This window comes from Falco punctatus, assembly GCF_963210335.1.
Source record: "Falco punctatus genome assembly, chromosome: 8".
Taxonomy (NCBI): domain Eukaryota; kingdom Metazoa; phylum Chordata; class Aves; order Falconiformes; family Falconidae; genus Falco; species Falco punctatus.
The window spans coordinates 26,826,142-26,852,724 of NC_137588.1; the positions used below are offsets into that span (position 1 = coordinate 26,826,142).

Sequence of the window (26,583 nt, forward strand, 5' to 3'; positions counted from 1 at the left end):
AAAACGTGCAAATTGGACTTCACATGGCAAAATTCCCCTTGTTTTCTGGCATGCCCTAAGCAACAGCGAACTTTTCCAAAGAGGAATCTAACAAAGTTCTTACAAGCAGCCCAGCCCTCCCTCCAGCTCACTGTCCGGCTGCATTAACCCTTGCTGTTTGGTGTGTCAGAGGTGCACCCCAGCACTAGGTAAAGCCTCACTGCGTTTTTACACCTCGCCCAGGGGCAGAGGGGCAGGGCAGGGCGGGTGGGCACACTGCGCACACAAAGGCTCCTTCCTGGACCAGGGCTGGCGAGTGGCTCCCTGGCGTGCATCCAGCCATCTCCCTCCTGCACTCACCTTTGGTGCTTATGGGTAGATGTGTGCACCAGCTGCCCCCTCTGAGGGTCCCCAGCTCGCCAGCTACCCAGGCAGCCGATGGGGGTCCCTGCACCACCATCACAGGGTACAGCATGCAGGATCAGGCCCTGCTAACTCAATCCTCCCTTTCCTCCCCAAACTGAGACAGAGCCCTAACCTTTCCCTCCCAGGCTGCCTGCAACCCAGGCTCCGTGCAACCCAATTGCAATCACTTTTTCCCCCACCCCTTTTTTATTTTTTTTTTTCCTTAAACCATGAAGATCTGAACTTCCCTCTCCCCATCCCCCTCCTCCTCCCCTTGTCTCTCCTCATAATATTATACTTGATCACTACCCGGGGTTTGAAGCCCAGAAGTCAGAAGCTGTGCACCCAACCCCCACCGCCTCGAGTGCGCACTGATAGGGCCCTGGCTGCTGGCACCTAGTCAAGCTGAGGTGTCATTGGGATCTCAAATTGCAGCTAGGGGCTGGCAGGCAGCCAGAGGCAGTCTATTTAAAAGACAGCCTGTTCTGCAGTATTCAGTCTCTTTAGAAACTTCTCCAGGGGAAAAGTGTTGGGAGATCTACAAAGTGGATTTTTTTTTCCTCTCTTTTCTTTTTTTTTTTTTCCCCTTCCCCCTGTTTTTTACCGCTCCTCTGCAGACTTTGCAACAAAACACTCCAACTTTGCCGAAAACTTCTCCTTTTTTCTTTTATTTCTTTTTTGCCTTTTTTTGGCGGGTTTTTTATTTTTTTCCGCTTTTTTTGCCTTTGCAAATCTTGGAAGAGGAAAGCGGGAGAGTTGAACAGAGCCGATCGAAACACAGCTTTGCTTCATTCCAAGCTTCACAGCAGCTCACTGCGTCGGGAGAGACTTTTTCTCCTCCTGCAGAAGAAGATAGGGGGAAGGGGAGCTTTGCATCCCCTCTTCCTTCTCCTGCGGTGTTTTTTGTGTTGTTTGTTTTTTTTTTTACCCCCCGTCTTGACTGCTTTGATGCATTAATAGCAGGACACTGGTTTTCAAGGAACTTTGCTCCCTTCTCAACCTGCCTCCTCCCAGCCCTTTGGGAAGAGAGTGTGTGTGTGTGTGTGTGTGTGTGTACGTGCGCGCGTGTGTGTGAAATCGCCGTCCCACCTCCCCGAACCCCCCTGCTCCCCCACGCCTCCCCCTGCAACCTGTAGGCTGTGCAACCCCTGCAGGCTTTTCTCCCTTTCCCCCCTCCTTCCCTCCCCCTCTCTTTTTGCGCTCCCGCGGATCGCAGCGAGAATTCCCCCTTTCGAGGCGAGAAAAAGCAAAAGCAAACAACAACAACAACAAAAAATCAAAAAAGCCAAAAAGCAAACCTAGACGCTCCCCCTCTCCCAAAGCCAAAAGAAAAGCAGGAGGGTCTCGCACCCCGAGAATAAACCCCAGAGTGGGGCGTCTGCAAACAGGAGCTGCGCTCTCCGCCCCTTTTCCTTTTTGATTTTTTTTTCTTTTTTCTTTTTTCTTTTTTTTTTTTGCCCCCGAAGGGGCAATCGGAAAACAAGCGCAGCCCGCCCCCCCTCCCCCCGCCCCGCCGGCGGCAGCCCCCCGCGCCCCGTCCCGCAGCATCCCCGCCGCGATGCTGCTGCGGCTCCTGGTGCTGCTGGGCGCCTGCCCGGGGCTGTCGCGGTGCCTGGGCTCCTTCGTGCAGTGCGAGCCCTGCGACGGCAAGGCGCTGTCGCTCTGCCCGCCGCCGCCGCTGGGCTGCGAGCTGGTGAAGGAGCCCGGCTGCGGCTGCTGCCTCACCTGCGCCCTGCCCGCCGGGCAGCCCTGCGGCGTCTACACCGAGCGCTGCGCCCGCGGGCTGCGCTGCCTCCCGCGCCAGGGCGAGGAGAAGCCGCTGCACGCCCTGCTCCACGGCACCGCCGTCTGCCTCAGCGAGAAGAGCTACCGCGAGCAAGCCAAGGCCGGTGAGTGACCCCAGCTTCTCCCATCCTCATCTTTCCCTCGCGCTTTTCCGCTTTGCCGGCGCCTCTTCCATCTTTGCGCCTACTTTTTCCATCCCGCCACCGTCTCCCGGCCGCATTTTCCCTCTTTCCGGGTGCTCTTCCATGCCCCTCCGCTTGCTTTTCCGCCTTTCCGGCTGCCTTTCCATCTTGCCGCTTGCTTTTCTACTCCCTCCCACTGGCTGCTCTTCCCTGCCCTCCCCGGCTGCTTTCCCATCCTTCCAGCCTCTTTTCCATCTTCCCAGGTGCTCTTCCATGCCCCTACTTGCTTCTCTGTCTTCCCGGCTGCTTTTCCATCCCCACCCTCCCCAGCTGCTCTTCCATCCCCCCTCCCCCGCCGTGTGCTCTTTTGCCTTCTCTGCTGCTCTTCCATTCGCCTCCACCACCAGCAGCTGCTTTTCAATCTTTCTGGCTACTTTTACATCCTTTTGCATGATTTTTCTCTCTCACACACACATATATGCACCCCGGCTGCTTTTCCATCTTTCCAGCTATTTCCCTGTTCCTTCCCCTCCACACCCCCTCCACCAACATCTTTTCCAAGCCCTTGGTTGCTTTTCCATCTTTTTCAGGTGCTTCACCACTACCACTTCCCCTGGCTGCTTTGCCATCCCCTTTCCAGCTACGTTTCCGCCTTTCCAGCTGTTCTTCCACCCCCTAGTTGCTTTTCCACCTTTGCGGGTACTCTTCCATCCCCCTAGCTGTTCTTCCATGCTCCCTGCCACTTTTCTCATCCTTCTTTCCATCCATGCCTTAGGCCAACTGCCTGTTGCATCATCTCACAGCCTCCCCCACCCCCCCTTCCATCATCACCTCTGGATTGTCCCATACACAGTGGAAACCTTTTCTTCCCCCACCTCCCAGATGCACCTTCTGAGTCACAGCTGCACCTTCTTAGTCACAGCTGCATCCCAGTCCTTCCCCAGTTGCATCCTTTACATCTTTCCTGCATCCCCGTCTTCACGCTCTCCCTGACCCCTTTCTTTCACCATATCCTCCACCTTGCTCTGGGGCCCAAGCTGACCTCTGCAGCTTGAGACGCAGGGGACGGCAGGGCACCTCCTTGCAACCATCTGCCCCATTCCCAAAATCCTCAGCTATCCCCAGGTTTGTTGCTCAGCCTCCCGCTTTCTCTTTGCCATCGTTGCAGCCTGCCCCTCCTGGCTGCCTGCTGCTGGACTTCTTTGTTGGGCAATGGGTTTTAGTGCAAGGAGGTGAAGAGAGCAGGTGCGTTCGGGACAGGGAATTTACAATTGCAAAAAATAATGATGGTATTGCTAATAATCTGAAAGAATAGGTTAAAAGCAAGCATGAAGGCTGGCATGGTAGCACCAGTGCAAAGACAAGCTTCTGAAATGTTTGCATCTTGCACGTGACAAAAGCACGAAAGAAAGCGCTCCTTCACTTTGGCACATGCTTAACTCTCATTTCTGGATCCTGTAGCTTGTGCAAGGATACTTTCCCTATGCTTCTCCAATTACATCTGTATTTCTGCCACGGCGTGAAGGGGAGGGTGTCTGCCAGTCCGGGGGACTGGGCAATCACTTGGCAAAAAAAACCCAGAAACATGCCCCCCACTTTTTTTGGTCCATGAAAGTTAGCAAGCTTCTGCTTATACCCACACAATGGGAATCCGTTTCTCCTTTCTAGCACCTAATAAATCTTGATGCATTTATTTTTTTCCCCTTCGCTGCTTGCAGGCAGTGGTTGTGTTGCTATGCTCCATCCTTCAGAGCAAAACCAAATTCTGTGTATAACTTCCCCCCTCCCTCAAATGACAACGAATGTCCAAACTCCCTTAAAATCTGCCAGAAACAGCAAAGCTGAGCTTGGTTTTCTGAAGGGGAGCTTCAAGGGGTGAGGGCTGGGAGGGGACCTGTGTGGGGAGTGCAGGGCGAAGCCAGGAGCAGCATTCCTGCCGTGGAGCCTAGGAAGCTGGGCAATAACCCACTGGCAGACGAGCTATGTGAAGCATCCCAGAGCTCGTCATGCTCAGTGTTTATTTACTCTGCGTGTGTATGTGTGCACGGCCGGGGCAGGTGGTGTGGTCAGGAAGGCAAAGCTATGCAGCTGAAACCCAACAGTGGCTGAGAGAGTGGGGCCAATCCTTGGGCCTGTGGCAAGGGTGCACCATGCAGACAGGAGGCACCCGAAAAAGCTTTGGCACTTGGCTCCAATTGTGAATGTCCTTTTGTTCCACCTGCCTCGCTCTTCCCAGGGAAACTGGTCCTTTAGCAGGTGCTTTGCATGAAAACTTTGGCCAGTCCCTTTGTAATATCAGTGCTTTTGGTTTTCTTGGGATGGGGAACACCCACTGAATGAACAAGGAGAGGGACAGGAAAGACGTTGCAGGTCTGTTGCAAAACCAACCCCCTGGCACTACCTGCACTTCCAGTTTGGACTCCCCAAGTGCCACAGGGGGCTCTTTTTGACGGGTTTTGTTCACAGCCAGGAGATGAGCCTGGATCGGAAAGGCTGCTGCGAGAAGTCACAGGAGACAGGCAGGCTCCTCTTGAGATATGTGAGATTGCAAAAAAGAAATAAAAAATAAATCAGGAATTCCTGAGGATGGGAGAAGGGAAAAACTCTTGGCATTCAACTGGTAGCATGTGAGAACAAAGTATATTTTCATAGGCGTGTTTCTAAGCAACGGGGCAAGGAAAGAAATGAAGTTTGACTTGAACTTTCTGGCCTCTGCCAGTTTGGCCAGCAGTGCAGGGACCGTGAGCTGGGGAAGCTGGCCTGGCCCTCCCATCTATCAATGACCAAAATTGGCCCTGAGCTGCGAACCACTGGGAAAGAATCGGCACTCTGCAAAATAAACTATGTGACAGCGGCGAGGACTAGATCAAACTGCATTTCCATCTATTTCTGCTCTTGCGCTGGCCGAGTTTAACATCGCAGATGCTTTCCTCCTTATAGTCGATGTGGAGATGCAACAAGTGGTATTGCAAGAACCCAAGCCTGGGAGGCCAGGCTTGGCTCTCCTGTAGACCAGATGTTTTGCCTGGGGACAAGATGCTCCTGGGTACCGTGCCTCAGTTTCCTCATCTGGAAGCTGGGCACAGTGGTACTGGGAAATGCTGGAGCCACTGGGCAGAGTGTGCTCCTGGTTTGCTGAGTAGTTGGAAATGAAAGCAAGTGTGGGATTAAAGGGCTTTGGTAAGGCTCATTTTAAGTAGATGGATGTGTAGGTACTGACAGGACAGTCCCTGTAGTCCTTCCTGGCACAACAGTCAGACACTGTCCTTTACCGAAAGCCAAACATCACTGCTGTAATTGACTGTTCCTGGTAAAAAAACATGAATGAGCTTCATTTATGGCACAGGCTGCAGGATTCTGGGTTTTCTCTGTTTTGTTTAGGTTTCCTTTGAACTGCACCACGTCTTTCCATTTTTCTCCTCCGTGCTCCTGCCAGACTTCCTCCTGCTGAGACAGCAGGGTCAGGCTGAGCACTGGGGAGCGAAGGGTACAGATTGGAGCCTGCTGCCCTAAAAAGGCTCATGGAAAAACAAAGGTTGTCAAATATTTCCTTCTCCTTTCTCATTCCTGCTCTCTTTCTAGAAAGCGAGCAAGACTTGGCAAGTTTCCTTGCGAAACCGTGAGCCAACGATAACCAGGAGGGGAAAGGGGGGGGACAGGGGGACGTGTTATAGTATTAGCCCTAAGAAAATCGTCTTTGCTGCGTCAGCTGGAAGTAGGCGGAGGAGGAGTGCTGCAGAGCCCAAGTTTCCTGCGGCTCGTGTTCGGTGCAGTCCTTTATCCCTCTCTGACATATTCCCCGCCACCATTTTTCTCCTTCCTGTGCTCTTCTGCTCCCTGTTCAGGCATGTGTGGTTTCAGGGGCAAGCGATGGGACAGGTGGGCAGCCCCATGATGAGGTCCAGGGTAAGGGTGAGGGTTAGGGCAGGGGTCGTGGGAGCAGGGCGCTTGGGACACACTGGCTTGTGAACATGTGTCGCTCAGGGAGGGACCCGGCTGGTGCGAGCAGCAGGTTCTTTGTGTAAAGCAGCTCTTGAGCAGTCAAGGCAAAAAGCTAGTAGCAACAGGCCTGCAAAGCCTCAGATCTGGAACAGGAAAATCTCCATTTCTCTTTTGATCTGAAGTTTCAACAATAATAACTATATATTTTAAAAAAAAAACGAGGGTGAAATCTATCAGATGCCAGCAAGAGAGCTGGGTTTCTGTGGTGTGTGTGTGTACGGGGGAGGGAGGGATGGGGTGGTTCAAACAGGAAAGGAGGGGCCTTGGCTGGAAAGATTTTTCAGCAGCCTGGTTTCTAAGGAAGGAGGGAGAATATTAAGTAGTTGATCCAAATGAAATTCCTGTCGGGTGCCAGCAGAGTTCACTGGAGAAAAGACGTGGCTCTGTGTGTGCGTGCGTGCATGAGCGATAGAGCTGGTCCCAAGCTCCCACACAGCACTGTCAGCCTGGACCCACTCCAGGTGAACGAAGGGCACCCCTCCAGAGCCGGCACTGCTGCAGCAGAGAGCAGAGGCTGGCCTTAAATGAGAGCTTCCACAAACCTGAGGGATGCTGCAGAAAGGCTGCGTGCCTCCTCGCGTCAATATTTAAGCACCAGCATCCTGTGCCCAATTGACCGTCACGGTTTTGGCAGGTCAGCGTCAGCAGCGTGAGCAGAGTTGTGTGCGACCGGAAGCATTTGCATGAATGCAGGGTGAGGTGTCCCCTCAGGCTCGGAAGAAGGGGGTAGGAGAGCCTCAGTGCATTTTGTGCCAGCTTCAAGAGAGCCCCCGGGTTCTTTTGTCGCACAGTTTGGCACACGTGTGTCACGGCAGCTGGGGAGGAAGGAGAGGAGGAGATGCAGCAAGCGGGTGCTGCCTCGCACAGAGCATGGTGCTCTGCTTCCTCCTAACGTCCACTGGAAGTTTTACTCATGCTGGGTCAGAAAACGTTGCAGATGCAGGAGCAGCTGCTGGAGTTGTTACAGCAGTGGCAGTTCCCAGCGTTCTTCACCCAAACTGGAAAGCCTGGGAGCAGTCTGGGAAGGAAGGCAGGAACCTCAGCCCCTCTGGGGCTTGTTCTCCTCTGCTCAGCGAAGCAAGTGACTAAGAACAGTTGCTGCTCGTTTCACCCATGCTAAGTTACAGGGTAGATAAAAGGGCCCATGGCACAAAAAATCCTGCCTGTTTTTTTACCAAGCACTTAGTAGTGTAAATTCAATGTCAGACATAAATGGAGAATTTGGCTGCAACACACGTGCCCCTCGATGTGGGCTGCAGAGCAGTAGGGCTAATATGCACAGGAAAGATATGCAAGTGAAGGTACGCACACATGTACCCGTGTTCACACGCCCATGCACACCCGCGCGAACATTTAATGTGTGCGCACGCACACACACACATTTTTGTCTCTGCAGCAGAATGGTTTCCAGCCAGCACACACAAACCTCTCTTAGGTGCAGTGGTTCTGCTTATGACTGGCACATCGGTATTTTGCCAACAAGATCAGATATTGGCGTACAGACTGGCCTACCCTATCCTCCCACTGAGGGCTGAGAAATGAGATGCAGCAGGTGAGCATATCAAACAACGGGAAGCAAGGAAGGAGATAGACCCGAGATACTCCTCCCAGCCAGCTGTGTGGATCTGAACTCAACCCCCTTGCTTGGAGGTGGGTTGTGTTTTCTGGATAGACTAGATCTACATTAGTTAAATACCCCAAGAGATATCCCAGTGAAAGTGCGGATAGGTTGCAGCTTGCAGAGGGCAGCAAGTCCAGCTCCAGCCCCATGCCAGGTCTGGAGGACGTGTGGGGGAGGCAGTGGTGCCTGGTAGCATTGGTGGAGGAGATGGTACTGGGGCCACTGAGGGCACTGAGACCCTATAAACTTCTCTTTCCCCAGGCAGCCACAGCTGGCCTTTGGGAAAGCAGGAAAGAAGAACTGAATTGGGAAAAGATGGCAAGTTTGCTGAGATGTGGCAAGCTGAGGGCAGGAGAAACAACCTCCAGCATTGAGGAGGAGGAAGCAGCAGGACCTGAAGACATGGTTCATGCAGAGGTCAAAAATGATCCAAAGAGTTTGGCCTGGGTGAACTCACTGGCAGCCAGCATAATAACCACCTAGTCATTTGTAAGGAGATTTTTTACAGGCAAAAAGATATTATCTGTTTATCCTCAGGACAGGTGTAGCCAAAAGCATGAGGAGGCTCTGCTGGCAAGGAGGAGAGGGATATCTGGCCCCCCATGCTGGGATCCCCTAAGATGTGGGCCCGCCAGGTCCATTTAGCAAAGGTCTCCACACTGGGTCTCCCCAAGGTGATGTGCAGGCTGCCAGTGGGTCACAGAGCAGGGTGGCAGCTGTGCCAGCGCTCCTGGGCCCCGGGGCTGCCTGTCCGAGGTCACTGGGCATGGGTCATGCTTGATGCCTCAGCCCATCCTGGAAGGGTCATGTCACATCTGGTGATGAAGGAGTGACATCCCCCATCCCCTCGCCACTCAGCCCCCACAGGACACTCCCTATTCCTTCAGCTGTGTAGCCAAGGCAACTCTCAGCAAGATACTGTTTTTGAGGTGGCTCTTTGATGCTAGTGATCTGAGGGGACCCCTGACTGTTTATGTCAATCCACAGCTCACAGTTAATCCCAGCAGAAGCCAGCATAATGTATTAGCAGAATTTTGGGACTCTCAGTGCTTTGACGCAGGCAAATTTGCTCTCAAGAAAGCCATTTTCCAGCATGTTTTGGTGGGTCTCCTGTCTACTTATGATGTTTCCAGGACGTGTGCTAACTGCCCATCAGCCCACATCTTTTAACCATCAGCTTCTGGCTGGGAGACCACACCTCTCTTACCCTATGCCTGCAGGAAGGTCCAAACCTTCCCTGGCTGGAGAAAGATTCTGGTCAACAGGCTAAACCTTGAGGAGGCATCTTAAATTTATGCCCATGGAGTCAGTGGGCATTTCTTGTGTGTGTATGCATAAAGCATTGCTCTCACGATTGCCATCATTCTCCAGACCCCTATTTTTCCTGTTATTCCTATCAAATTTTTTTCCCAACCCTCCACCCCAGTGGTACTGCCTCTTTCATGCAGAATGCGGGAATGGGAGATCAATACCTCCTACATCAAACTGGCACATCGTTCCCTATTACCTTGTCAGGGGTTGATCCTGCAAGATGCTGAGCACCTTTCCTCTTGGCTCAGGGCATCATAGGCTTTCAGGCACGTAATCCCCTCTGTGGGAGTCAGCAGCCTCAGTCCTCAAAGGACTGTGAGGCCAAAGCTGAAGACAGTGTTGGCTTGGTAGAATTGGAAAGCTCTTAGCAGCTGCCTGCCTTGAGGGCTGTTATTGCAGTTTAGTTTGTTTGCTTGTTGGATGGATACAGCTGGCTGACTGATGGAGGTAATTGTTATGTTGATGGAGGTAACTGGTCTGGTTGCTATTTAAGGGCAAGAAGGTAATCCTGACAGATACTTAAGGAAATGATCCCCTAGCTAACCAGGGTAGGCAAAGTATCTTAGTGATAACTTTGAAGGCAAAGTTGGCCAACAGTAATAATTCTTTTAGTAGAAAACCAGTAGAAATATTTTCTTTTTCCAAATTCAGATGGGATTCATCCTTAGGAGACAATTGAATCAACAGACCTATTTATTATTCATGCTTAAGGAATCAGTTGTTATGCATTGGACTGATGATGCAAATCTACTAATTAAATAAGCCAATGAATAGCTATGGAACCTGGCTTTCACTTTTTAATTTAAAGGAGATGCTGGAAAAGAAGAAGCTTTATTAGGAAGGGGCAGCATGTCTTATATCTGTCCATCAGTCAATTACGGTGCTGCCACAGCCGCATGTATGTCTTAATATATTTTAATAATGTCTAAATGCAAAGTTTCCTGAAGCAATAGCAGAAATGGGTGACGTTTTACCACATTGTTTCATAATCATTTCAGTCTTCAGTTATTTGGTTTTGTAACAGCAGAGGTGGCTTGAGGTCGCAGGGAAAACAACGAAGTGCAAGAGGGTTTTTATCATTGCAGAAGGGCTCTGGACCTGTGGCAAAGAGTGATCAGTTCTCTTTCCTGGAGTTTCAGACCCCAAAATGGAGGTCTGTACCCTTTGCTCCATCGAGGGACCCATGATATTTTTGTAACATTGAAAAGCATTTTTTGTGTTGTGTTGGACCAAAGGGAATTGGTTAATGTATGCAGTGCAGGGAGGGAAATGGCTAGGAAAGGCAAGAGTTACCCATCAGGATCAAGCCTGGGCAAGTTTCTGCTTATCAATATTGTCAGAACGTGAACATCAAACCTGTTACTTTTTTATGGTACAACTTAAGTGGACTGAGAGATTAAATAATAGCTAGGTCTACTCCAGGCGAAGGCTTTCTGATAGAAGGAGCTATTAAGAAAGTAGAAGGGAGTCCTGAGGGCAGAGGTGGAGATTTCGTTGCTTGGAGCTTATAAAAGTCAGGTTGGACGGTACACGTAACAACGTGTCATCTGGTGCTGACACAGAGATGAGCAATGGGTGATCTCACAGATATTTTCCATCTGGTTTAGGGCAGAGCTGTGAAGTCGGGCCTAAGGCCTAGAAATTAATCCAGGCTAGGCTGGAGGTTGTAATCACAGCTGCACACCTGAAATACTTGTGGTGTTAGACTAGTTCTCATGTAGCACCTGACACAGGTGCATCTCCAGACTCCACCTGATAGGTCTTCACCTCTTTTTGGGTCAAGCAAAGGGTTTGGTTTTCGTGGCCTTTCTGGTTACTGGCTGCTGTTGAGGCTGATGGATGCCCTCAATAACCTAAGTGGGGATGGATCTTTTGATGGAGACCACCAGCCTCCAGTGGGAGTAGTGTTCAGATTCAGTTCCAGCAGTCCATTTGTTAAAAGCTTCTTCTCAATATGAGACTAAATCAGGTTCAAAACCCTGATCAAAAGGCAAAACCCACCTTCGTCCGTAAGCAGACCAGAGAGTTTATCATAAATCTTAATGGCTTTTCTTAGGCCTTCCCTGAGTTTTCCTTCTTTGCTCTTTTCTGCTCTTAGTTCCTTGGCAGCCTGGTGGGGTTTTTGCCGCCTTTATTACAACCAATGGAATCTGCCACTAGGGTGGATTTGTTGGAAGAGATGCAAGACTAAGAAAGACTGAATGATTTCATCCTTTCCAGGAAGGAAAAATATGCCTTGGTCACTATGATGTTGAAAGCTGGTTTATTTAGATTTCTCTGGGTCATTCTTCAATTCAGCTCTCAGCTTCTTCTGCAGTTTCAGCATATGGAATGAGGAACATCTGCAGCCTCCAGATGATGTGAAGGAAATATGTTTTATCTTCCTATCATCAGTGCCTCAGCAACAGGAGCTTCTTGATGTAAATCTAATTCTGAAATAATTCCTTCCCCTCCACTTGCCAGTTCAGTTCCCTGGAAGATAACTTTGTTCAGGAAAGGTCAGGCTGATACAAGCAGCTATCTAGAAACAGGGTGCCTGCAATTTTGCAAGATGGTGCACAATGGCATCATTTAATTGAAATGTACGGATGTTTGTTCATCATCTTACCAGAGGGAGAAACCGGAAGATTTCCCTACTATTTACTGGTTAGACATTTTGGGTTCTCTCTTGCACAGAAATGGTTGTCACTGTGAATCCAAAGTCTCTGTCCATGCTGCCTGTTGACCCAGACTCTCACCTGGACTTGGTGTGTCTTGTACATACATTGCAAATTCCCAAGCCTGTATTGAGAACTGATCGTAGCCTGATCTGGGAACTCTCTGGAGAGAAAGAGGTAGATCAAAGGCAGCACCTCTCAGTGAGCCCAAATCCTTGCTTGTACATACCAGGCGAGAACAGCCCAGCCCACTAGCTAGTGCCCAAGCTTGGGTCTTCCAGAACAGCATGGATCCTTGTAGTCTGCTGAACTAACAGCTAGCAACGTGTAGGGAAGGCCCTTACATCATGGAGCTCCCCATATCTAAACCTGCTTTTCTCCTTGCTCTAAAGAGTTGCTCCCAGGGAGTTTTATTTTGTGGCTGCAGCAAGGAAGGGCAGCTCAGGGAAGTATCATTTGGCACACAGCAACACAGATCCTTCTTTACATTTCCAGTTCCCATAGCTGTACCTCTCCACCTCCGTGGCACTTGCTGGCACTGCGGAGAAGTGGTGCTGACCCAGAGATCTGTTCCTACAGATAGGCCCTGTGCTTTCAGAACAGACCAAAACATGAACTGGTTCCCTTGAGAGCTCCTTTCCCACATGCTGAGCTGCATTTCTCCCCCATCCAGCTCTGTATGAGGACACCAAGGTCATCAGGATGATGATCTCCCTTTCCCATGAATCCTCTGTGAACCTGGGGGCATCCCAAGCACCTGATATTCACGCTCTGTAGGTGAGCCCTGGCTGATGCAGCACAATCTACATACACAGGTTTCTGCTGAGGAGACAGTAATCTCCTGAGAAAGAACTGGTCTTCCAGGGTAGTTCAGCAAAGCCCAAACAGTAACTTTAAAAAAAAAAAAAAGGACACAGTATAGCACATCCCTCTGCCATCCATCCCTGCTCTCTGAGGCTTTCCAGATATTCCTGAGCTGTTCCCATGCATTCTCCCAGCTCTTGGCTTAATAAAATGGAGATAAGCCTTAACCTAAGGCTGAGTCCTTCCAGCCCTGTGGCCGCTTTTCCATCTGTTCTCTGAGCTTGGTCCTACTGATACTTATCCTTCTCTTAAAGGGTATCTCTGAGACAAGAGAATAAGGTTCCAGCAACTTTTATCATGCTGTAACAGGGATATAAGGCATTGGAATACCCCAGAGCTCTCTTCCAAAAGCTTGTGTGGCTTTTGGGCCATGGACTATTTGGACTCTGGTCATATGTCTTTGGTAGGGGACTGGGCATGGTGGGGCAGAATGGGCGTTTCTATAGGTGCTTTGACAATGCTTAGACTGCTAAAGACTTCCTTCCACACTCTGCAAATCACAAAAGTGATTTGCTGCTTCTGGCAGCTGTTGGAGTACCTAATTCCCAGTGAAGGAAATAAGGTCTGGTTTTTCTTACCACTGCTCCTGTGCCTGTAAAACTGCCACCCAAGAGAGCTGCATCACAGGCTGTGAGAGGACCAGCACTGAAGAGGTGGTGGGATTTACCTTTATTAACTTCAGTCCTTTGGAGGCCTAAGTGTGACTATTGGAGTCACAGGAGGAGAGACTGGAGCCCCCCGAGATGCATTGTTCCACCCTAAAATCAGCATCCAAGCCAGATGATGGGGCTGGTCAAAATTTGGAGGGTGCAGTGTCAATGCAGTGACTTGGACTTGGAGTTTAGCCAGCCAGCGAAGCCCTAACACCTCTGTGTTAGTGGACGGGCATTAGTTGACAAGATCTGTCATAAATGCCTGTTGTACTTTGCTAAGACTTGGGGAAGGTAGGGTGGCAGTCCAAGGAGGGCTTTTTCTGTCCTTTTTAGTGTGTGGTGTCTCCTCCCAGTCTCTCATCACCTGTGAGCATCACCAGTGTGCTCCCTTGACAGTTCCCACCAGACTGGCCATGCCGGCCTGCTGCCAAGTCCCCACCAAAGCACAAAAGTTCATCAAAAGTCCAAGGCACATTGCAGCTGGCTCTCCAGCAGTCAACGCCCTGGTCTAGCAGAGGGACCGGCTGGAGCCTGCATCCCTAGCCCTGGCTGCTCCTCCTCCAGTGGATGCCAGACGGCCTCGGGCTGGATGGCCGCCTGGAACTGATGCCTGACTTCACCGGGGCGGTGGTCCGAAGCAGTGACCCCAACCCCAGGCATAACGCCTGAGCTGGCTCCACTGCCCACCCCTGCGGGGCTGCACACAGGGCTGGGAGTCATTTGCCACCATGCTGCTGGGGTTGTGCCTGTGATGGGAACCTTAATGAGCTGGTCTTCATTAGGGCAGTGAAAGCTCCCTTCTGTATGGGCTAATCCAGGCAGCCCCCAGAGATCTCAGGAATGTTTTTGCTCAGTTGCACTCTCCAGCTGCCAAAGGGTGCGAGATGAGATGACCTTTCTTGCTCTGCATCCCTTCCCCATCTGCATTATCCCTTCCCTGCCTGCATTTCAAGACTGCATACACAGTGGCTGTTCCTGTGTGCTGATCAGGAGGGAGGGATTTTTATTTTCCTGTCATCGTCAAAGGTGCAAGTCCAGGCTGGAGAGGAACTTGCCTGCTCATTCCAGGAGGTTTCAGCATAGATCAGGCATGCCCCCTCCTTTGGAGTGGGGACAAGTGGGGAGGGCAGCTGGGGGAAATGCACAATGGGGGATTTTACCAGCCAGGGACCTGAGCATAGTCTTCCTGTATAAGACCCCATCTGAAGGAAAATAGGTACAACTCTAACATGATTTGGAAGTGCAAAAGTTGTATTCAGGGCCAGCACCAATGTTCATCCTCTCCTAGCCACAGAGAGCCCAGGGAAGCTGCTTTACCTTTTCCAGCAAGAACCAGTACTGTAAAGGAGTGGGAGGAAGGAGAAATGGGAGGATCACATCCCTCCAGCCGGTACAGGGAAGGAGACAAACATTGATTTCAGCAACCATTGCCTTTGCCTGCATGTGAGTGTAAAGTCCAGCATGAAGATGTAAGCAGCCAGCGTGGGGCTGGGCAGATAATGGAGCTGCCGTAGATAGGGAGTCTGCAGCTGTTTGTGCTGGGTAGCTCTTTTTATGGGTAAAAGCTTGGAAGGAGTGTCCGGATCTGGCTCTGATTAGCACTTCTGGGTCCTGATTGATGGGAACTGCAGAAAAAAATCCCTCCCCAACCTCTCCCGTAATTTTTTTCCCTTTTCTCCATGACCAGCACCAGCTGCCTAGGTATCTTATCCCAAAATGTTGTGCCTCCCCAAAAAAAGAAAGCCAAAGTGTCAGAAATCAGGCAGCAAGATTTGGAAAATACCATCTTGTAAGCAGTGATGGGACAGAAACTGGGGTACTCCAAAGATAGCTGCCACCGGGGCCCAAAATCACAGGGAGCCCACTGGAAAAGCAGGGTGGAGGGGGTCACTCCTGAAGTCCTGCAGCTGAAGATATTCCCTTCATGGGCATACTGGGAGGTGGTACTTCATTCTGGGGTTAGATCCTCCTCCAGTGGAGAGCACAGACATTGTGCACTGTTGCAGCACACTGTTCAGTGGGAGACGCTGCTGTGTAACCAGCGATGTTTCAGCCCTGGGTAATACAAGCCTTAATTTCCATCTTGTAATGAGCACCTCTGAACAGAGATGGCCAAGTTTGGGGCCAGAGGAAGGACTGGGCAACTTCTCAAGGTCTCTACCAGTGACAGTTGCTTTGTTCCTGTGCTAGAGGTTTAAATGAGATCCCCGTTAAATCTTCCTCTAACACCTTCCTGCTTAAGTGGTGTATTATGTTAATGCTCATGCTGTAAATAGTAATCATGATAATCAAGAGGGCTGTTTAGCAAGGTTCTGCTGTGGTTGTGCTTTTCCTTCTTAGATGCACGTGGCTTTTTGGGGAGTTTTTTGATGGAACAGCAAGTCCTCTAGCAGTGGGCTGTGGATACAATGAGCACGGATCATTAGCAGCAGCAGTCAATAGATACTTTTCCTACCTTTCTGCCAGAAACTGATGAAAATATGTTACAAAAATTCAAGCCTCCTAGCTATTTGGAAAAAGCTTCCTGCTCTGCTCTCTAATGTCAGCAGGCAGGGAGGTGGTGTTCCCACACGCCCTGCACCCACATGTGAACACACACACACACCCTGTGGGGACTTCACACGTGTCCAAAACATCTGAAGCACAGAAGAACCCAGCTGGGTTTTGGCCCAGGTGCAGGAAGGTGCATGGGCTGCTCTGGGTGGTATCTGTTGAGGATGGCAGCAGGCAGCCAGACAGGAGCAATTTGCAGCTTCCCAAAAACTGCCTGGTATTTTGGTACTCCAAGTCCCTTCTGTAGGGGCAGGGTGAAAGGGTTGGAAATGGCTTCTACTAGGGAGCTCCCTGTGGCCAGCCCACAGCAGGGAGAGGGCTCTGTGCCCTCAGCCCCAGGGCAAAGGACAGCCTATGCTCTGCTGTGGGTATTTTTTGCCTCCCAGGGCTCATGGAAGCTGAGTGGATTAGGACATAAACAGCGCAGTCCTTCTGGCCTGACCTGTGTCAGGAACATCTCCAGATGCTTGCTCATCTTTCCCTGGGTCTTCCATGGGCACCACAGCGTCAGACCAGACACAAAGCCATGGAGTGGCTCTGAGTTGAGTTCAGTCTCCTGCTTTGGCTGTAGGGTCAACATCCCCTTGAGGCAGCTACACCCAGGCTGCATCTCCAGGCTAGCCAGGCATCCTCAGCTTGGCCAGCATTGTCATTCTTCTGCATGGTCAGTGAGCCTGGGATCTCCTCTTGGAGGTCACCTCCTACTGAGGAGCGGGGAGAAGGGATAGAGATGTGAGAGCCACCCACCTCCTGCTTCCCACTGTTCCCCAGCTGCAGAGATGGTGAGCAGGGCCTTCCTGCCTATGCCTTGTGCCCGCAGCTGAAACACTGAGGTGTAGCACGCTCTGCCTCTGCAAACAGCCGCCTGCCTGAAACCCAGTCGCCGGGTTGGCAAGGCAGATGGGAGTGTGCGGGAAGGGGCCGTGCAGCAGGCCAGATCCTGACAGCAAGGGAGGAGGAACTCCAGCCTTCTTCCTGAGTCTCAGACAGGCATAATTAGGGCTCATTCAGGAAAACTGGGCATTGCTTCTGCCAGCGTCTCCTTGGGAGCAGAGGCACAGCGGTGCCAGTGCTGTCTGCCACAAGCCAGCCCAGGGTGTCAGACGGAGGTTAATGAATGAGGTGGTGGGTGAGGATGGGCAGGCGGGTGCAGGGGCTCTGGGGATGCTGATGTGGGTGTCTGGTCCCAGCTGCAGTGAGCAGCTGCAGGTTGATGTGGATGAGCCAGCCAGGAGGTGAAGGGGCTGGAGGGGGGGACTGCACGGGTGCTGCCAGCCCCAGCTCTGCCTTTCCCTCTCCTGTTGGCACTGGGAAGGTCTCTTACCACCTGCCCAGAGCTTGTCAGGAGTTTGTGTGTCAGAGACCTCTGCCCTTCAGTTTGTCAAAACTAGCTTGTTAATATCAAATTAGGGAACACAGGTGCATGAGCAGGGACTGCTTCAGCCTTGTTGCTGAAGGAAATTGGGCTGTAAAAAAATTCAGAACGTGGAAGAAAGGGATCTCTGCAATGCATCCACAGGGTTCTCACTGGGAAATAAACCCCCAAACTAAACACCGCTGCTGAGCAGCAGATGGAGAAGTCCCACCACAGCCATCCCTTATTGTATTGCTACTTGAGGGGTGGCCCATGTGTGCCAGGGAGGGTGAAGGGTGTCAGTTCCAGGTACTTTTTTAGCCCTGCAGGAAGCATTGAACTTGGGCTGGGAGCTAGGCAGCTTTTGGTGCATGCCAGCCCTCAGCTCCCTCTGCAGAGCACTGGGCTCCTGTGGCTCCCATCTTCCCTGCTGAAAGGGCTCCACATTAGTCCCCAGCTCGCTTTGGCTTGCTGGCAGCTTGCAGGAAGCTGCTGACCATACGAGCAGGATGAGCTGCTGCAAACACCCATTGCAGTGTGAGTCCTGGGAACTGGACACCCTGTGCTGTTTTTTCTGACTGAGTCCTCACTGCCTTGTCCCATTTGTTTGTTATTTTAGATTTACCCAGGTAGTTGTGCCTCTCTTATTTGTTATTGCAGAGGTAATGAGCTGTGCCCCTCTTGTGTTATTGCAGGGTTGCCTGCACCAGTGTGAATCCTCCCCTGCCCTTAATTACCATAGGGCAGCCCAGGGAGATGCCCTGGCAGTGGGTGCTGGAGGTGATTCCTGGAACGGATGACAGTGTGTTTCATTGCTGTGGAAGGGCTTAGTCACAGCGGATTCATCCTGTCTCCTGTCAGACCTTAGATTGCTGCAACATTTTGTGGCAAAGGATGCTCTTCTGCTACACCTTGTACAGTGTCATTTAGTGGGGGACAAGATCATTCCCAATTTAATTAGTCTTTTCTCTATTCCTTGTCCATCATCCCAGTATAATAGAGGACCCCCCAACCTGTGGGGGCCTTTGAGTCCTGCAGCAAGAAACAGAACCCAAGCATGGGGCAAAACGGCAAGAGGATGCTGTTCTAGGGAGAAGTGTGAGTCCTGGGGATGGTGCATGGGGTCACTTATGTTGCCGTGGGCAGTTAGGAGGCCGCTGAGTCTGGGATGCTGATCCAGTGCTGTTCTTTTGGAAAGAGAAAAAAAAAGGGCTGCTTTAATAAATAAGTGGCTACGGAAAACTCTTCAGTTTTGCTGGGAGAAGGCAGATTCACTTTGGCAAGGAGGATGAAGAGACCAGTAGCCATGGCAGGTTTGTGGGCCCAGTGACCAACTTGTTCCCTGGGCCACCTCCAAGACCTCTGGCTGGGCTGTGTGTGACTGACTGGTGCTGCCTTCTGCTGCTGAGAAGTTCATCTGTCACCCCTTGCTGGGTGTCCCCCAGGCACCCCTGGGCAGCCCAGTGGGGCAGAGGCTCCCTCCTCCCCCCTGGGGCTGCACCTGGGCTCCAGGGAGCTGCTGGCCTGCAGGGTGACTCCTGTTGCCTTGTTGGGGGCAGGTTATCCACTCTTATTTTCATGCTGAGCTTTTTAATTTTGTCCCAGCAGTGATGTTGCAAGGAGGGGTAAAATTGGTGTCCTGCTGTCTTCACTATAGGGCTGCAGGAGGGGATGAGCCAGGTTCACCGGCATCGAAGTCATGGGAGACACCGTGCAGGGAGGGATTTCAGCTGGTCTGATGCTTTTCCTTCCCCCATGGTGGAGTTCCCCTGCTCATCCATCAGCCTCAGCACAAAGCTGGTATCGGCACAGGGCTGCTGGGAACCAGGGGCTGGGAGACTGAGGGCCTCAGAAGCTTTAAACTCTATTCAAATTTAGTCCAGAAATAACCCTTTTTCACTCTGGTGGCTGTACTAAATGTCACAAGTCATCTAAGTTTAGATTGTCACCAGATTGCTCCTATATATAACTGCACAGGGCTCCTGACTGCATCCTGCTGGCACGGGTCATGCTGGGGCGATCTGGGGGGTCTATGGGAAGGCAACTGCTGTGGACAGAACCTAAACATGTTCTCTTTTGCCATTGGTACCATCGGTTGCAGCTACAGTCAGGAGCACCACTTGGCAGTGTTACCCTGGGCTTTGCTGGCTGCTTGGTGCGTGCCAGTGGATGCGGGCTGGTTCAGTCCCATGAGCTTGGGGCTGCAAGCTGAGGACCCTGGAGATCCCAGCACTTGTCAGCCACGTCTTTGGCATTGCTGCTGAAGTGTCTGCCCAGCTGCATGATGGCTTTGCTGTGTGATTGACCTTAACTCTGGAGTTGCCTCATCTTTGAGCATCCCTGGCTTTTATTCTTGCAACTGCAAGGCAGGTTAGGGTGTGAATTTGTCACTTAATCCTCTCACCATGGCTAAAGAGGGGCTTCTCTGCCACATTTTGTGTGTCATCTGGTCCTTTCTGGGTATAGGATAACCCTCCTACCAGGCTTTTTCCACTGACACACTGCACTGATGATGGCTTTGTATGTAGGAGTCCATGCTAGACCCCCAACTCCTCTGTACCCTCAGACACCTTCCTATCCTGAGCTTGGGGGTCACACAAAATCCATGTCAAGTCCCACACAGTGGGATAAAGCCAGAGCTGTAGCAGCAGCTGGGAAAGGGATTTCTTTGGTCATTTGTTCCCATCCTGTCTGTTGCAAAGATGTCTTCTGGGGTCAGGCAGGAGGCTTTCTACGCAAAAGCAAGCCCCAGTCAGCTCATGGAGACCTGATGGTTTGGTACCCCTTGTCTTCCAGAACGGGAGTCCCGAGAGCATGAGGAGCCAACCACGTCAGAAATGACAGAGGAAACCTACCCACCCAAGGCCTACCGGCCCAAGCATGGGCGCCTCTCCGAGCTCAAAGCTGAGGCCCTGAAGAAGGACCGCCGGAAGAAGCTGACCCTGGCCAAGTTTGTGGGCATGGCCGAGAACACAGCACACCCCCGCGTCGTCATCCCTGAGCTCCGGCAAGAGTTTGAGCTCGTGGGTGCCTTCATTTTCCCTCTGTGGGGCTCCCATGGGCAGGGGGCTGTGGGAGGGCTTTGCCCCCCTGGGGAGCGGGTGCTGGTGGAGAAGGAGCAGGAGACCTGGGGGCATTTGCAGCTGTGAGGTGCTCCCCTTCTCACACTCCATCTTCTCCCCACTTGCAGGGCCCCTGCCGCAGGCACATGGAGGCATCTCTGCAGGAGCTCAAGAGCAGCCAGCGGATGGTCCCCCGTGCTGTCCACCTCCCCAACTGCGACCGAAAGGGGTTCTACAAGAGGAAGCAGGTAAGAGCCCCGTGGAGGGATGCTCCCCACCCAGGGAGGCTTTTCTCTGCCACTGCCCTGGATGGGAAGGATGGAGATTTTTCCTCCGATGAGCTGGTAGGTAGGTTGCTGTGAGCATCTCCAGGCACATGCAGTGGTGGGTGGCCTTGCTGATGGGTTCAAGTGCCATCCCTCCTGAAGTGAGCATCTTCCTGAGAGGAGCTGGTGAGGGAGGAAAAGTCAGAGAACCCGAGGCTGGGGTACCAGCGGGGATGGAGATGTGCTGAAAGCAGAGACCAGGAGCTAAGTCCTACCCAGGGAATTGCATTGCTGGGGTGAAAGGGGCAAAGTGCATGGCTGATCCTGATCCCCAGTGTGAGGGAGCCGCGCGGTGTCTGGTGGCCAGCTCTTGATATCTGCCCTTGCATGTCTCCCCAGTGCAAGCCCTCCCGAGGCCGGAAGCGTGGGTTGTGTTGGTGTGTGGACAAATACGGCATGAAGCTGCCAGGGACTGACTACCTGAGTGGAGACCTGCAGTGCCATGCATTCGACAGCAGCAACGTGGAGTGAAGTTGCATCCCCTCCCTCCGCCCCATCACTACCTACCCAGGCTCCCTTTCACCCTCCCCTCTGCACCTCCCTGTGCCCCGGGACTCCGATTCCTTTCATCTCATGTAAGAAGAAAGAAAGAAAGGAAAAGAAAAAAGAGAAAGGAAGGAAAAGGGAAAAAAGAGAAAGGGAAAGAAAGGAGTAAAGAAAGGAAAAGAAAAGAAGAGCAAAGAAAAGAAGAGAAAAGAAAAGAACACAAAAAGAAAAGAAAAAGAAAGAAAAAAACAAACCCTGAAGAAACTGAGGACTCGGAATCTACAGCAGCCTCATGACAACAAGGACTCAGCAAGGAAAGGACAGAGCCAGAGATAAACCAGCTGCAGCCGCTCCACCATCCTGCGCCTCTCCCCAACACTGCCCACGCCCCCCTGCCACAAGCAGAGGCCACCCCAATGTAGGAAGCTCTCCAAGTTGGTGATTTTCCAGTATGGGTTTTGGGCAGGTTAATTTTTTTTTTTTTTTTTTTTTTTTGGGGGGGGGGTGTTGGTGGTGGTTAGCTAGTTGTTTTCTAAAGGGTCTTGAGATAAAACCTTGCAGCCACCACTGTTCCCCCTCCTCACTGTGGTGCCCTGGAGTCTTCTCCCCACATCACTGGCACTCACTCAAGTCAATTTGATTTCCATCTCAAACAACCACCCCAGATTCAGGCAGACTTTGACATGTCAGGAGGAGGTGTGGGACTGCTGGCCTCATGTCTGGAGATGAGATAGGCAGGGAAACACAGCTCCTGCAACAGCATGAATACCCCCAAAAATATCCATGGACTTCAAAAGGAAATCATCCTAAAAGGAAAGATGTCTTTCTCCATCTGGTTCCTCTTGAATGGAAGGTCATAAATCTTTTTGGACAAGCACAACTTTGACCGTTATCCATCCAGGTGTGGAAGCATTTGTCACCTGTGTGCACATGTGCAAGCATGTGTGTGCACAGATGTGGCTTTTTCTCCTTGCAAAACTTTGCTTCAACACCTGCAGTCTGGAAGGCTTAAGTGTAATCAGGGGGAGAGATACTGCCCCTTCCCAAAAAATAATAATAACCTGCTGGACTAACAGGAGCAGGGTTATGGAGGAGCATCGGTGCCTGCAGGATCAGGGCCCAGCCAATGCCAAGGGCTGCATCTGAGCCAACTCTACAGATATTCCATCAGCATCCAGACTGAAGCATCCCTACGTGAGGACAGGGGGATCGGGGCCAAAACTCTTCCCACCCTTCAGCACCACAAGGAAGACCAACTATGGAGATTTTTTGTTTGTTTTTTTTCTTTCACAGCCAAAAAGTGGTTTGCTCCAGGGAAAAAAAAAGAAAAACCACCAAAAAACCAAACAAAGAAACCTACACTTTGCTTTATCTTGGATTTTTGTTAAGGCTGGTTTATAGCCTTCCCTGTGGGTAGAAAAATGCCAGTCTCCATTCTTTTGCATTGAGGATACTACTCATATTGCCACGGCTGATTCCCACCACCTTGCAGCAAAATCCTGTGATGGGCCTTCACCTTTAACCTGGGACCCAGCTCCTTGTTGATTGACAGCAGCCACTGCACCACGGAGACCCACTGCGTCAGGCATGCTGGAACAGACCTCAGCTGCCTTCCCGACTTATTTTGTTGTTTTAAATTTTTACATTCAATTTTGGGACTGTTGCCTCTTGCTTCCTCATGACAAGGGTCTCCGCGATGTTGGCACTGGGAGGAGGAGATCCTGCAACAAAGGGTAGGAAGGAAAGCGAGCTGTGGGGTCTGAGTGCTGTGGTCCCAGTGGGAAAACATGCACCCACCAGGGACCGCAGCCCACTTCCATGGCTGGAGCTGGCAGCTGGTGCTGGCCAAAGGACACAGCTGATCTCCGGGGGAAGGTTTCTGCACCCCCAAAGCCCTGTTGAGCATCCCGGACTTGGACAGAGAGGAAAGGGGGTCCACAGCACCACCAGGTCCCTGCCAGCGGAGATGAGACAAGGGGAATTCGATGCCAAGGGGGTCTGGCGGAGGCTCCTTTTCATCACTGGTTGGGCACCCTCATAGCCTCCCACAGCCCCTAGACGCCCTGCATACCCCCCACCGGGAACTTGCCCTGATCGAGGGCAGGACTGGACACCCTGCCATTATTTCCCTCGGAGTTAGGGTGGGGGAAAGTTTTGCCGATGGACTTCCACAGAGACCCAGTGGAGCATGTTTGGAGCTGGGGACAAGGCTTCTTTCCTTACTGAAAAGAATAGAGGGTGCCACCAAATGCAGATCTGCCCCACACAAAAAAAATGCTGGAGCAGGGTGACCCCCATGTTGCTGAAGGGGAGCATGGTGTGTGCTGGGGCCAAGGGAGGGACCCCTCTGGGCTTTGCAGGGCTGATGGGGCAGGGTCAGTTTGACCAGGGTGGTGGGTTAATGGTGTGGTGAAGGTGAAGAATGGGGTGCAGAGGCAGGAGGAGAGGCGCTCAAGCTAGCCCCAGGGGCCACTGGTCGCCATTGTCGACACTGTTCCCGTCTCCGCCACTTGCCAATCCCTGTGCAAAACCTCCTGTTATAGGCCAGTACCACCTTCCCCAAGACCCTTCCCTTCTTCTCTCTTCCTATTTCTTGCTTTTTTGTTTGTTGTTTATTTTGTTGTTTAACTTCCCAAAACTTGAAAGCCTTTGGCTGCAGGGAAAAGAGACATGCTACCAGGGCAGGATGGGAGTGGGCAGAGGGACAGCAGCTCCCCATGGACCTTGCCTTTTGGGGCTGATGCTTTTGCACAGTGAGGGTCTACTCACAGGGCCCAGTGATGGTTTCATGACATGGCCACCATGATGATACTGGGAGGGGGACACAGGGGGCATCCCCAACCTTTCCCTACAAAGCGAGTTTCAGCCATGGCCCTGGGAGACCAGAGCACCAAAATTCATCCCACACAGCCTCCCTTCCCCCTATGCATCCAGTGGTGGGGTGGCACTGCCTGTCCTGTCCCCACCAACCTGGGGGGAGGAGGATGCAAGGAGGGGGTTGCACCACCCTCACCCCACAGACCAGCTTGGCTCCCGGGACGGGGCACCGAGCAACCCCCTGGCTGCCCACTCCCTCACAGTTCCCCGGCAGGACGAGGCTGTTTGCAGGCTGCACTAATATTTAGGACCGGGGTTAGAGCCTGAGTCAGGCTGGGGGTGAGAGCAGCTTCAGGAGGTGTTGGCCACCTCCTGGAGTGGCAGTGACGAGGTGCTCCCATTTTCAGCACCCAGCAGCACTTCTTTCCATTTAGGGTGGAAAAACCAAAAGGGGCAGATGTGGGAGCTGGGGAGGGTGGGGGGCTGAGGCACATGGGGCGATGCTGGCGATTCATGCATCAGGGGGAGGTGTGAGGCCTGGGGGTCTCTGGCCACAGTACTTGCATCAAAGCTGTGTCAGTATCCAGGATGCAAGCTGGGAAGGAGAGGACAAGGATGGCGCAGGGGTCAGGACAGCCCTTCCGCCACATCTCCCTGGGGAGTGGCACTCAGCAGCTGGGCTACCCCTTGTCTGTACTGCAGTGGACTTTGAAAACCACTAGTACAAGAGCATTTTGCACTATTTCTCTGCTCTCTCCCCCTTCTCTTTTTCTCCCCCTTCCCCATGAAATCTCTTTTTTGCTGTTGGAGTTTTTGTTGTTGTTGATGATTTATTTTTTTTCCCGAACGGAGCATTGTATATTTAACAACTGACAGTTCACCTTGCTTCCAGACCGCTATCCTGGCCCTGGCTAGGAGCCCTGCCGACTGTGCCTCCCTCCCCAGCCCCGCCAGCCCCCCGCCACTGCCACTGAGACAGACATCACCATGCACGTTACCCACCATTGTAACACAGTTGATAAAACACACCAGATTCCGAGTTTCCTGCCTGGTTTTTATCTTTAAGCAATACTCACTACACATTTTACGGTAGCTTTTTATAGCTTTACATACATACGGTAGCTCTGTTGTTTCATTTTGTTTTGTTTTTATTGTTTTGGGGTTTTTTTTTCAGTAAACAAGAAATACTCATAATCTTACTGGTGGGGAAAAAAAAAACAAAACAGTTTGTGAAAAACTGACAATGGAAGAAGAGCTTAATGCTCTGTTTAGCATTTTGTACTTAAAAAAAATCTCACATTTTATTAAAAAGTGAAGATTGCTGTATACTATTTATTCAACTTATAATTTATGTTACTCTTTGATCTTTGTCTTTTCTCATGACAAAGCATTTATTTAATAAAGTTATGCATTCAGTTAGCTTGTGCCTGATCCTCATGGAGCATCTGTGTGCCAGGGCCTGCCAGCGAGCTGCTCTGGCCCCGAGCATCCTCTGGCCAGCTGCACTGCACCCCTGGGGGGATCAGCCAGCTCCACAGGGGTGCTGAGGAAGGTACAGGGCATGGAGTAGCATGGTGGCAATGGTTTAGGAGAGATTTTGATACTGGAGCAATCACTAGGTCAGTGGTAAAATTGCAGGTTTGAGTTTAGAGCATCCTTAAAGCAGAGCTGCCCTATTTTTTTTTGGAAATTTGTGTGGATGTGCCAGTGGGGCCAAGCAAATGCATTCAGCCATCTTATAGGGGGAGAGGGCCTGGCAGCTAGTGATGCTAAGCTCCTAGACGATATCCCAAACTCAGCCCTACAGTTTGGAATCAGACGTGATATTTTAGCCTCAGACCTCTCCAGGCAGCTGGAAGATTTATCCCAGAGCGCAGGAGCATCCATGTGCCATCCCTGAGGCAGCCCAGACAGACAGTGGTCCTCAGACACCTCATGGCGGCCCTTCTCACTGCCCTGTGTCCTCCCCAATGCCAGATCTGACACACACACACAGAGCCCACCCTCTGCCCACGCAGGCATCACCCTTCACCCTCGCGCTCACTCCTCACATCTCCCTCCTCCTGTGTGCCCCATCCCTGCCATTCGCATGGCTGCCAGCGTCACTTCATGTTCCCAGAGCAGGGTGTGGGGAAATTGTTCCCTTTGGCCCCCAGTAGGGACCCATGGGTTGCCAAGGGTTTGCTAACATGTATCCCCCAGCCTATTTGCACCACCCAGGGCTGGCACAGCCACCCGGTGCCTGCTGCTCTTCTCACCCCATTAGCACAACTGGGGCCAAACCTGCTGCCCCAAGTTAGCAAGGTAGTGGAGGTCTGCACCACACTGCCCTGCCATGCCACCCTGCAAGGCTGAGCCCACTCCTCCTGGGCACAGCCCCAGCCCAGCCCAGCCCCCAGGTGCTGGAGCCGCTGGGGTCCGCAGGTGGCACCAGGTGGCATGCCGATCCTGCCCATGCTGCGCGCCCTGCCTGTGGTGTGCACCCTGCCTGCACAGCTGGGCAGGGAGGCATTGCTGCTGCTTTCAGCCACACAGTCACTGAAAATGGGCTTTCCACCCAAAATGTTAGTGCTCTCCCTCCCTGCC

The 26,583-nt window shown here is 51.9% G+C and overlaps 1 protein-coding gene and 1 long non-coding RNA gene across 2 annotated transcripts; one reads left to right on the forward strand and one right to left on the reverse strand.

The window, feature by feature from the left end:
- Positions 1-971: 971 nt before the first annotated feature.
- LOC308068338 lies at positions 972-20,094 on the reverse strand. Its single transcript, XR_013929934.1, has 2 exons — positions 2,357-20,094; positions 972-1,224 (listed from the first exon to the last, which is right to left on the reverse strand). It is a non-coding gene; the product is annotated as an uncharacterized lncRNA (long non-coding RNA).
- IGFBP5 (insulin like growth factor binding protein 5) lies at positions 1,218-25,421 on the forward strand. The gene is made up of 4 exons (XM_080398757.1): positions 1,218-2,273; positions 20,103-20,329; positions 20,497-20,616; positions 21,034-25,421. Exons 1-4 carry the CDS (start codon positions 1,943-1,945, stop codon positions 21,163-21,165), a joined length of 810 nt encoding a protein of 269 aa, XP_080254883.1. The 5' UTR covers positions 1,218-1,942; the 3' UTR covers positions 21,166-25,421.
- The last annotated feature ends 1,162 nt before the right edge of the window (positions 25,422-26,583 follow it).